Source organism: Numenius arquata, chromosome 26 (genome assembly GCF_964106895.1).
Source record: "Numenius arquata chromosome 26, bNumArq3.hap1.1, whole genome shotgun sequence".
Classification (NCBI taxonomy): Eukaryota; Metazoa; Chordata; class Aves; order Charadriiformes; family Scolopacidae; genus Numenius; species Numenius arquata.
In genome coordinates this window covers 4,349,149-4,362,096 of record NC_133601.1, presented here as the reverse complement: position 1 = coordinate 4,362,096, position 12,948 = coordinate 4,349,149, and the positions used below count along the sequence as shown (strand labels likewise).

At 44.3% G+C, this 12,948-nt stretch overlaps 1 protein-coding gene across 1 annotated transcript in view; it reads right to left on the bottom strand.

The window, feature by feature from the left end:
• LRRTM4 (leucine rich repeat transmembrane neuronal 4) overlaps window positions 1-12,948 on the bottom strand; it is a 238,088-nt gene that overhangs the window by 81,806 nt on the left and 143,334 nt on the right. Inside the window, exon 3 of the mRNA XM_074164083.1 lies at window positions 2,848-2,922. Coding sequence (XP_074020184.1) covers window positions 2,848-2,922 — 75 coding nt within the window. The remainder of the gene's footprint in view (window positions 1-2,847; window positions 2,923-12,948) is intronic.

The window sequence follows — 12,948 nt, the reverse complement described above, 5'->3', positions numbered from 1 at the left end:
TTCAGTTTGGAGAAGAGGAGGCTGAGGGGAGACCTCATTGCCCTCTACAACTCCCTGAAAGGAGGGTGTAGAGAGGTGGGTGTTGGCCTCTTCTCCCAAGGGAATAACGACAGGACCAGAGGAAATGGTCTGGAGTTGGGGCAGGGGAGGTTTAGATTAGATATCAGGAAGAATGACTTCACTGAAAGAGTGGTCAGGCACTGGAACAGCCTGCCCAGGGAGGTGGTGGAGTCGCCATCCCTGGAGGGATTTAAGAAAGGTGTAGACATGGCACTTCAGGGCATGCTCTAGTGCCCGAGATTGTTGGTTTGCGTCTGTTTGTGGTTTGTTTGTGCTGGTTTCTTTTTTTTTTTTTTTTTTGTGGTTGGACTCGATCTCAAAGGTTCCTTCCAACCATGAGGACTCTGTGATTCTGTGATATGTGCAGACTCAGTAGCAAGTACTGAAAATGAGTAATTCTGGTTTTGAAATCATGCAAGGGAAGCCAAGGCAGGGGACTGGGAGAGAGAACTAAGGCACGCAAAGCACTTCACTTGATAGGAGATTTACAGTTTGCAGTGAAATTAAAGCTATTAACATCAGCCTTTTACCTACTCGATAAGCCAGGAAAGATGGCAATAATACCTTAACTCTTAATACAGCTCCCGAGATCTCAAGGCACTTTTTAAACTGTTCCCCAATGGGGGGTAACATACTCTCACAGTGTCATGAAGTGGACTATGAGCACAAGAACGAACCCAGCTCCACCACCTTCCTCTCTAGTCCCTGTTTACCAGCCCATACTGGTGCTGTCCTCCTCGTAACTGTCATTTTACCCCCTTACAGTAGGTTTGCAGGAACCATACACTGGACATCCACATAAGGATATGGAGATGCTACAGCCACTTAAATTCAGGCTGTCACATCTTTGCAGCTGTAACGTACAGATATAAATACTGTTCTAAGCAAGCTGTGTGTTTCCTCACTTATTATGCTATTACTTAATTCTTTTACTCCTCATAGAAGCACTTCACCACTAAAGTCATTTCGGTGCTAGACGACACTGGCTGTCTGTTAACTCCACCAACTTTACAAGTAGCCAAGTAGACGCTTTCTACCCCAGACCATAGTATTCCACTTGTTTCTCCAAAAAGAAAACAAAACCCAAACCAGTAAACATTCAAAGTACAGTTGTATATTCTAGGGAAGTAATTCTTGGCTCATGAAAACATGTGAGCTGCCAAAAGATTTTCCAATTTGTTCAGTGCTGTAACAGAAGCTTTCCCCTGAACTGGAACTGAAATGGTGCAAGACCCTGCGTTCCTCTAACTTGAAATGAAGGAAAGAACTCATCAACACGTCTGCTCAAGGACCAGCACCTCTTTGATCCCCACTGGTAACTCATGCAGATTTAACTCCTAAAGCACGCAAACACTTATTTACGAGTGTATTATTTGAGGTACTCAGATGCCAGCACCACTAAATTGAAAGCAAACTGATTTTCAGATATGCGGGGGGCAGACACCTTTAACAATAAGGAAATAAATAAGAAGAACAAGCTGCTGGAAGGGCAATGGATGCAAATTCAAGATCTCCTGATTTTATTCCAAGCTTTTACCAGTGCCTTAATGAACAATCACAGACAAGCCACTTCATGTTGTTTCTCAATACATTAATTAGGAATAACGACACTCATCTCACACACAGTTCTACAGCTGAAAGGTGCTATGTGGCAAAGGTTTCGTTTTTATTTAGTTTAAAAAAAAAAAAAAAAACAAAAACAAAAAACCAACAAAACCAACACCTGGAGATACAAACAATTTGCCAGAACTCTCCTCATCAAAACAAACAGCAACTCCCAAAAGTTGCAATGCCAAGAGCACTAACGAGGAGCTGTCTGTAGACCGAGTGGCACCGTGCAGATCAAAACTCATTTGCCATGAAGAGCTGCATATTTAGTGCTACGCTCTTCTAAATCAGCCTCAGAAAAAGCCTCAGAAAAATGCAGTAGTAAAAGTTTTTCTATGCCTGATTTGAAAGAACACATTCTATACAGAAATACAGGCTTTCAAGTTGCCAACGCTCAGAATTCTTGCTGAGGGCAATTTGTTTTCTGTGGAACTATGAGATGCAGAAGGAGGAGCCTCAGAAGCCCAAGCCACCAGAACGCTCTCGGATTGGAGCGGAGAACACGACAAATGCTCCAATTTTCATTTTCCAAACCAAGTAGCATGTGACAGCATTCCTTCTCATGCAGGTTCACTGTGGTGGCCCTACCCAGGCCTTAATTTAGACTCCCAGTCCAAAGGCTGAAAGAAGGAAGGGTTCTGCTTCGGTTCCATACAAGAGAGGGCAGGTACAGAAAACGGCTTCATTTTTTACAGTGAACACACAACAGATCTGAAACTGGCTTTGCATTTTGCATTTGATTGTCTGTTTTAAAGATACAGCAAAAATCATTTAATTATTGTCATAGCTTGGTTTCATTTTGTATATTCCATTGTTGAATAATGTATCTCTTGTAAATTAAGATAAAGAATATAACAGCTTTAGTTCATAATTGGCTCAGCATAAAGAACATTTCAGAGACTGCATTTAAAATCATATCTTTCATTGAATAACGCTGCTGAATTTTTAGCAATCAAAACTTTCATCAAGTAAACATCATGACAAAACCATTATTTGCATCACTCAGGATGATGTGACATTTCAGCTGAGGAAAATCTCCTCAGAGGTACCACGCTCTGCTTCAAAACTTTCCCAAGACAACAAAGCTGCCAAAGAACCCAGTCCTGTACCCAGAGCAAATAAGCTCAAACATTTTGCACGTCCATTAGTGATTTGTGGAGTTCCGAGATGAGCACTCACCTTTGCCGGATGGAGAAAAGCCGGAGCAGAGAGTTCAAAGCCTTTGTGTAAAATCTCCCCACTGCCTGGCAGAGCCTGCAAGAGAAACAGAGGGTCCTCTACTCTAAACGCTAAACCACGTTCTGTCCCACATTGGCTTTGCCAAATCCCAACAGGGCCTAACCCTCCTCACTTTAACAATTCACCCCCAGCGACGACACAGGTGGCTGTTGCTTTAATTAATTGGATTACCAGCTGTAATAGCTAACGGCTCACAGGTGCCTTTAATATCAGCAAAGCTGGGCTATCACCAGAACACACACCGTACCACAGGTGTGTAAAATTATATGGAAACATAAAAGCTAAAATGAATATGTTATTAAAATGTCTCACAGACATAATGTAAAAAGTCAGAGTTTAATCTTAAAAGTCATCATCTTTGATCATTTTAAGAACTCTTTTAACACACCTCTCTTGAAACAATGTAATTATAGGTAATTACACCTGCAATCTGGAATTTCTGGCAGAGAGCACCATCAACCTCTGGAATTCACTGCTGCGGTGAATGTATCACGGTCAGGTATTTTCTAGATATTTGTTTAAATGAAGAGGAGTTACTAGATAGAAAGAAAATAAAGTAACCTATTTGATAGTAGATTTGATCACTGAGATGATCAGGGGTTTGCAGGGGATTCATGACTGTAGCAGATAGTTTCTTGTAGGAAGTATATTCTGTACTGGAATCACCAGCCACCCAACTGGGCCACGGCAGACCCACCTGCTGGGGGAAAAGGCTCTTCAGAGACTCTCTTAGTCCCAGCCTGACGTGGCCAGTCTTCCATACCACAGTCCTTACAGGTGTTCAGTCTTTACGTTATACCCCTAGAACAATCCTGCAGAAATTACCTTATTCAGCAGGAATTAATCAAATTACAGCAAGGCCCAGCTACTCCCTCTTTCGGATGCAAACACTGCCACTAAGCTAAAAAATAATAGGTGCCAAAGAAGCAAAACTACCCAGTGAAGGAGCCTTTTCACTGCTTAAGGGTAGTTGGATCTGATAAAAGAATCAAACAACAGGATCTGATCCTCTGCTGCAAGGATGTGGAAAACCTGAAATTGAAAAGAAAAACCCCCAAATCCACTCCTCTGACCCTGGAGTTCACCGATACACTAATGTGGGTCTCGCAGCAACTAAACTAAGTGGACTAAACTAAGCAATATTCTGATGAGGCCGGTTAATGGTTTTGCAATGGCCTGGCACACAAAGGGGCATCGGCCAAGCGCCGTCCGGGCGACACGATACCAGGACGCTGTTGGTACCTGCTGTCACATCCACTCCGCAGGCAGAGCCCGTGCTGCTCAGGGGTTTTTGCTTCCTTCCTGTTGTCGCTTTCTTCAAGCGAAGAAAGCAGAGATCTTTCTTCAGCCATATTTCTAAGCCTTAAATCTTTTAGTGAGCTAGAATGAGCTGCTCTCTTGATTAAACACAGGACTCTCTCTCACTCCATCATTTTCACTATTATCACCAAGAAGAAACATATAAAAGCCTCACTGTAAATGACCAAAGTTAATGAAAAAGAGCCATGTGAGGCTTGTAAACCATTGCACTGTTTCAGATCTCGCTGTAACCTACAGCCCCTGCACACCACCTCACTTAGAGAAAAAGTGCTGCCATGTAAATGGGTCTGTAAATTATCTGTGTCTAACGCAGGTAATTGGGAATGGTCAGGATGAAGAAAGCATCTTGGCTGGAATGATCTCCAGGAAAAACAGAAAAGACATTGAGAGGGGGAATTTGTGCCTGAAATTTAAATTTTCAGGGCTCAATTCTCCTTGCAGCCTGGCCCGATGCAAAGCTCCCCGACGGCAGCAGATAGAGATGCTCTGATTTCAGGGGGGTTTGATCAGACTCCGACACCGAAACACCGTTTACCCAGCGCGCATTAGAGAGATCTCGGCTTTCTCAGAACTGAATATTCATTAAATCAGCAAACAGACAGAAGAAGAAAAATACAATCAAACGGTACATGACTCAACAATAAATCATCATCGATTTTGCTCAGCCCTCCTGAGCCCGTTTCCATGATGGGGAGCAGGCGTGAAGGGAAGCCGGGCAGGGGCTGCGGCACGGCACGGCTCGAGAACCACCCCAAGGGCTCGGCAAACCAGGGGCCATTACCTGGCTAAGCTAATTATTCCCCTCTTTCAAATTACTCAAAGTAGATTTATTAATTGTAGGGGAAAAAAAAGCCTACTATGTCCTTCCCTATTTCCTTTTATTAATTTTTAATTCATTTGCTTTTAATTATTAGGACCTACTCTGCAATGTCCTGGATGAACGCTAATAATTAAAGTCCAAGTATTTGTTCTAAATTAAATCAGACCTCAGCCCTTGCGGGGGGGGGCGTTGTTGTTTCTTTTCTCTTTTGAATAGGGAAAAATTGAGGAGACACATTTGTTTATGACATCCACAGAATAGCTGGTTCTTAACAAGACAAATATTACACCAAGTTAATTTGAAGGTAGTATACATAATGCAGCATATCAATTTTGTATGACATACGGGCTTGTGCCTGCATAATAACAATTTAAAAACAATATTGTGTTGCCAGTGACAATTACTAGACTGTACACCACTTCGGTGGGGCACACATTAATTTAATTCATTGCAGCAGGCAGGTTGGCACGCACCGAGAAAAATCACCGCAAAATGACGAACGCTTTACATTTTACAACATAAATACTTCCTTGAGAACTACAAACCCCTGTCAGGAGAGAAGCACCTTCTGGCATTACTCCAATTTATTAAGTCAGCCCCACCGCAATGAAAAAAAAGGACCTGCAAACATACATCACAATCATCCTCAACTCTAATTTACTCCGGCCCTCGTACGGATGCAACAGCAGGGAAAGCATCCGGGAGCTTTCATCTAAAATTCGTGAAGAGTGTTGTGAAATAAAAACCTAGACGCACTTCTCTCCTTTTCTCTTACAGCCAAGAAGTTACCTATAAACAGGCCCCGAAATTTCATGACTCAAGACACGTTTCACGTGATCTCGTGGGCAGCATTGCTCAAGTGGGGATCTCAAAAGAGCCAGATTCATTTTAGTTTGACAGATAAATGCTTTAATCCCATCAAACGGTCGTGTCTGTTCTCCCAGTGATGTTAATATAATAATGGAGAATTCCATTCATTTTAGCGGAGCTAAAGGCTGTCCTGGAGAATACAGATATGGATCTGTAACGCTGCAGTTCCTCACGGTGAGATCCTGGGAGACTGCCCAGCCGTTCCGCCGCTCATCCCGCAAAGCCCTGAGAACACATACTTGATTTACAGAGGGAGTTTCAGGGGTGCGCATGTACAATTTCAGAGGAATATGAACATTTCTGGTCTTAGCAGCCCACCGAGCTCACTGTCTTGCTGAGGGTAACAGCATCTTCAAGCTGCTTCAGAAGGGAAGGTAAGAAACCATCAAAATTAGTCTGTTCACTTAATCATTCTACTCCTAAACTTCCTTTCTTGTTCCTGTCTCCACAGGAAACTGTCTTGCACAGGGAGGGACTGTATCACATCCAAACTATTTTTCAGATATACTGTGGAGACATTTCACAGTGTAAGGGTCCTTGCCTAGTGTCTGAAAGCAATAGGAAATTTGGAAAAAAAAATCCCAAGTCACAGGGTCTTAATCCAAAATACCTCGGGGCAGGGGGAAGCCAGATACTCGCTGTTAAAAATCAGTTGTAAATGCAGAGAAACTTTCTACACGCTCTATACAAGCTACTGTCTTTCTAGTCCTTTCTATCGACTATTTTAAGCCATTTTATCTGTGCTGGCGTCAGTTGCTGCTAACCATAGTAATCTCCTTTTAGAGAAAAATAAAAGGGCTTCATGAGATTATGTAAAGGCAACCAAGAATAGAAATGAATATAAATACCAAGGAATGTATCGACTGTTAACATTCAAGACAAGATGCAATCTTTGGGAAGCAACAACGTTATAGATGTCTTTAGCAGGTATTCACCTATGACCTACAGCATCTTGAACTGATCTCTTCAGACAGACATGGGGATGGGGCTTCAGAGAGGCTGGTGAAGAAACAGCTTTCTGAAGGATGTGGTCAGCAGTATCGAATTAAGGACTTCACCACGTTGACTAAGGTCTCTCACTTTTGGCACTAAAGCAAAACCGAGACCTGGACTCTCTCTTTGTTTGTTAGGGAAGGAAAAAGTAAGTTATTTGAGTTTCAGGTTCTACCAGTTTTCATGCTTTTTTAAGATCATAGAATCATAGAATCATCTAGGTTGGAAGAGACCTTGGGATCATCGAGTCCAACCATCTACCCTACTCTACAAAGTTCTCCCCTATACCATATCCCCCAACACCACATCTAAACGTCTCTTAAACACATCCAGGGATGGTGACTCAACCACCTCCCTGGGCAGCCTGTTCCAATGCCTGACCACTCTTTCTGTGAAAAATTCTTTCTTAATGTTCAGTCTAAACCTACCCTGTTGGAGCTTGAAGCCATTCTCGTTCTGTCATTAATTAATTAATGATGTTAAGATATATTAAGATAGCACTTTCTATTTTTCTGGGGAGGGACTCTTTATCAGCGAACATAGCAACAGGACGAGGGGGAGAGGTTTGACACTGAAAGAGGGGAGATGGAGCTGAGATGTGGGGAAGAAGGTCTTCGGTGTGAGGGTGGTGAGAGCCTGGCCCAGGTTGCCCCGAGAAGCTGTGGCTGCCCCATCCCTGGAGGGGTTCAAGGCCAGGTTGGAGGGGGCTTGGAGCAACCTGGTCTGGTGGGAGGTGTCCCTGCCCAGGGCAGAGGGTGGGAATGGGATGGTCTTCAAGGTCCCTTCCAACCCCAACCATTCTGTGATATGATGACTGTAATCCTGACCCTATTCACACAGAACTCTGATTGCATTGAAAAGCTTTGCAGGAAGTAGCCAGAGCTTCCAGTTCTAACGAACCGGGTTCAACAGAGAGTGTTTGCACGCAGAGGAACCGAGCTTCCTCCAATTACTGCCACTGTCCCCATGCGAGGTGCCCAGGGCTGCCAATTCTCTTTAAGTTGCAATTCCCAGAGGTTTAATTTACATCTTTGTGACACCTTTTTTCACAGCTGCTGCTGGACAGGATTAGTAGCTTGCAAAGAAAATTTAAGGGAAAGCAGTCAGAAATTTTAGGTGAATTGGCTCGACAACGCTTGGGAGTTCATGGAGTTCACCTCAGCATTCCGGGGCAGCCTAGAAAACTGAAAAGGCAAATTTTCATGTTCCTCTGAAATTGCCCAGATTTCTGCTTGTTTATTACAATGTTTTGCAACTTTTCTGTATGAGAAGTTTATGTAAAAGGGATGCCACAACTGACACACCCTTCCACCACCCTCAAAAACTCCAAAAACCAAGCAGTGAAGAACTGTATCAGACAAATGGTTTAAGGGAATTATTAGCACCGATAGTAGATCACACGAATGCCTTCCTATAATGCATTATTACGAAACTTGTAATGAAATTGTTCACAATACTTTTTTTCTCTCTAAATCCTGTGTTGCAGAGTCCATGCACTTCTCTGTAGCTTCCACAATAATAATTCTTAGCATGCAGAAGTCACATGCTTTTTTCTGCGACAAAAGATCTCAAATATTGGCCATTACAGAGCAAGGTATAAAACAGAAGAGGGGAAAAAGCAACGCAGTAGATTAAGCAAAATAGAGTTAAGTGCTTCTTTGAGCAGAATATGCATAAGCACTTTCTTGACTGATGGCCTTAGCTCAGAATCTCATTAAATCAGACGAAACTGCTGAAAAGACTTAACCTGGCTTTAGCTCCGGGAAGTCATTGTAAAGAACATTTTAGGCACTTAGGAGCCCATGTCTTGTCAGTTTATGGCTCCTGTGGTCACTGAGTCATATCTGCGAGTCAACTGAGCCCTGGCACCACTCTGCAGCAACAGGTTCAGGTCACCACAAAGCAACCTGAGCGTGGTGCGTCTCCTCAGGTCCTCAACTAAACCATTCCGGTACCACGCAGTGATCTCCAGCCACCTTATTACGCCTCATGGAGATGAGAGCCACTGAGCTGACGTTCAGGCCCACCTTCCCCAGGGAGAAAAGGAGGCTGAGGGGAGACCTTCTCGCTCTTTCCAACTCCCTGAAAGGAGGGTGTAGCCAGCAGGCATCAGTCTCTTCTCCCAAGGAACAGGAGGAAATGGCTTCAAGTTGCGCCAGGGGAGGTTTAGGATGGATATTGGGGAAAATTTCTTCCCCCAAAGGGTTGTCAAACCCTGGAAGAGGCTGCCCAGGGCAGTGGTGGAGTCTCCATCCCTGGAGGGATTTAAAAGACGGGCAGACGTGGTACTGAGGGACACGGGTTAGTGGTGGTTTGGGCAGTGTTGGGTTGATGGCTGATGGGTGGGATCTTAAAGGTCCCTTCCAATCGAGACCATTCTATGATTCCAGGCTAAGGGGGCAACCTGACTGCTGGGGATGGCTGCTGCCACTGCTCATTGCAAACCAGAGCCTCCCAAATACGAGTCAGGCTCCAAAGGCACTTGGAGCTACTTGGTGCTTACCAGCCAGCTCAGCCCCGTGCCCTCCTGAGCCTTGTGGGTGCTGGACTCTGTCTGTGTGGGCAGACTGGTCCCAGACCTGTGCCAGGTACCTTCCCTCGGCACCGGAGAGTGCGGCACAGCTGACAGAGACATCCTGGGATACATCATTGTACTGGGCTGCCCTGGCCAATACAGACTGCTAGAAAAACAGAAGCAGCTCTGTAAGCAGTTACCTACACTAGAAATGAATTTTATACCTATCTTGCTCAGCACTAGATACTTCAGTGTCTAAAAACCTGTCCATAAGCCACAAGTGCAATTATTATCTTTCCCCTCAATCCCCTTCTGCCCATTACATCAAATCAGAAATTCCAAATATTGAATTTAAAAAATAACGTTGTAAATGTCAGTGCTAACCCAGTGCCTAACACCTGTGTACAGTATTATTCTGACACTCAAAGGTAGAGGAGAATCAAGTTTAAAATGTATTTCAAGTCACCACAATTAAGAAAGTTGTGACAGTCCCCTCTTTGAACGTGAAAAACCAAAGTAAGACACACTCCATTTTTAATTCATTCCACTAGTTACAAACAATACAAACGCTTCAGAACAGTGAATTACATTCTCTCTCACCCTCTGAGCACGGCAATAAGAATGAACAATGAGATGTGACTATGATGGAAAGCCAGCCTTTACATCTACATTCCAACTCAGGAGCCTTTCTGCGTCCCCTCCCTCCCTCACACCACCGCAAACGGCAAGTACTACAATGCTATCTGTGAAGTAATTAATCTTCTTACTTCTCTCAGTCTCTCACCTACCAAACTATTATGAAAAACCCTTGTGCATCCTGTTCCTGGAGTAAGATATTACTCCTGAATTATCTGCAGATTGAGCATTAATGATGAGATGCCTTGTACCTCCGTAGGATAAGATGACTCCAAGTTTAAAGCTTCTAATGATTTTCTTTGTGAAATAAATCTCTGTGCCTGATAAAAGCACTCCTCCATCCCTCACAGACTGTATCTGTATCATCATGCGCAATACAGATGACATATCTGTGTTCGCAGAAAAGTGGGGTTATACCCTTACGCTTTGTAGTCCTGGAGCCACACGAGAGAGGGTTAAAAACCGCCACCAGCAGCAAAGCTTCCCCCTTCCCACGTATAGCCCTACCTGCTGAAGTAAATACAACCAGTAGAGATACCGTATATATATGAAAGGCACTGATGGGTGGATCTACCCATCAACTGACACAGCATTTAAACTGGGGAAGGCAATACCCCACAGAGCTGCAGGGAACACACAGAGGAAACTTTGGCTGCGAAAGGAGCGTTCTGAGAGCGCTCTCCTGATTTACCAGAGGTAGCACTGGCTGTGAAAAACCACACGGCTCCGGGAGCTGAGCTATGCCCCAGGGTTAGCAAGAAGCATGCACGACGCATCTTACCCATCGGCAAGAAGATACTGGTGGAGGCAGGCTGGATCCTTGAGGATTATCTGCCCCACGGAGCAGCAACGCTCTTGGGCTGACTTGGGGCCTCTTCTTCCTTCTCTCTGGGATTTGATCCACAGCCAGGGATCAAGCCTTGCAAAAGAGAAACTCAGCTATTGTAGTTTCCAATTACTCTCCCCTCCCCTTTTCATATCATCCTGGCTAATTACTGTGAGTGGACAAAACAAAGGCTCTTTGCCAGATGAAACAACATGGTAATCAGCACGAGTGTGCCAAACAGATATATCTCAATTAAAAACAAACCAAAACAAAAGTCCAACCAAAACCCAACACCATTGAGACAAATACATGTTTTGCCATGTTTGGAGTTGATTCACGGTCCTTCAGGGATTTTACCAGGAAGATGAAATAAATATATCTGAAACTTGCATATGTCTACATTAAACATTTAAATCAGAGGGGCTTCCAAGTCTTTTATTAAGAAAGCACAGATAATGATTGAAAGAAAATGCTAATTTTATTTGGTTGCTCTCTCTCCATTCAACTTCACTGACCAGACAGACAAATTAAGAAAGATAGCGTGCTTACCCAGAAGCCATTTGTTAGACATCTTCCAAAATCGATGCTTGACACAATTGAGTATCTTTTTGCAATAGAATTTTATTTGTCATGTTGGGCTAGAAGCGTCAGTTAATAATTCACTCCACAGTTCCATAAACCTCCATCGCTATCTTTCACACAACCTTGCAGTTTCACAGGCTGTTGTTAAGCGCGGCTTAAAATAGTCTGTTATCAGTCCTGACCCTCACTGTTATAACTCAAGCAGATGCACTATCTGTGATCATTCTGACAAGGAAACAAAATAAACAACCCAGTAACTTTGAAAAGGACATATACGCACTGAATGCATACAGATATAACGGCCACCCGCTCAAGAGCTCCTACTGTAAGCGATGGAAAGGTCAGAGCAGCAGCACAGAACTGCTGTCCCCACCGCGTTACGGACTGGGGATGGGACAGAGTCGCTCAGTTCAGAGTCAGATTTGGATTTTCTGTTTTCCTAACTCCTTGGATGCTTTACGTACGCATCTGGTTTGAATGACAGAGTTCAGAACATTCAAGCTGCAGGCCCAGGTAGCTGGACTTAGTATGACTTGAGCATACAGCTCACATTAAAAGTAGCCAGGCTTGGGGATCTACCATGTTCCCCACAGGAATCTCAAAAACACGGAATAAAAATATTAAGTAGGCAAACTAGTTCGGAAATGGCGCCTCTTTTGAGTCAAACACACTGTTCTTGATCCTGAAGTGTCAAGAGACTTCCCCTCTTCAGTCACAAACACATCATACCTGGTTTAGTTCAGCTCCCTGGTTTTCAAGCTCATGGAAGAGCTCTCAGCGTCAGCCTGCACTTCACTACACTGTCAAGGCTACAGCTTATACACACCCTAAGTCTTTAGGCCAACAAATAACATTTTTTGTCCGGTAACAGAAAAACACACCCATAGAGACAGAATTCCTTCCCTTTAGCCATGACATGTAGGTGCAGGGCTATAGGTGTGCCCCAGGCCCTTCACGCCCAAGCTAAACCCGGCCGTAGGCTCTCCACGTGCGAGGTTAAACTCTGGCACGTACACACTTCACTCGTTCGGACTCTCCAACCGATAGCTTCGACTTCGACCCAATAAACAACTCCCAGAAGATCCGTTCCTTCCACCGTTATTTATTCATAGATTCATAGATTGGTCCGGGCCGGAAGGGACCTCCAAAGGTCATCCAGTCCCACCTCCCTGCAGTCAGCAGGGACACCCCCAACTAGACCAGGTTGCCCAGGGCCTCGTGGAGCTTCACCTTGAATATCTCAAGGGAAGGGGCCTCAACCACCTCCCTGGGCAACCCGTTCCAGTGTTCCACCACCCTCAGAGGAAAGAACTTGTTCCTAATATCCAACCTAAATCTCCCCTTCTCCAACTTAAAGCCATTGCCCCTCGTCCTGTCACTGCAGGCCTTTGGAAACAGACCCTCCCCAGCCTTCCTGTAGGCCCCCCTCAGGGACTGGAAGGCCGCTATGAGGTCTCCCCGGAGCCTCCTCTTCTCCAG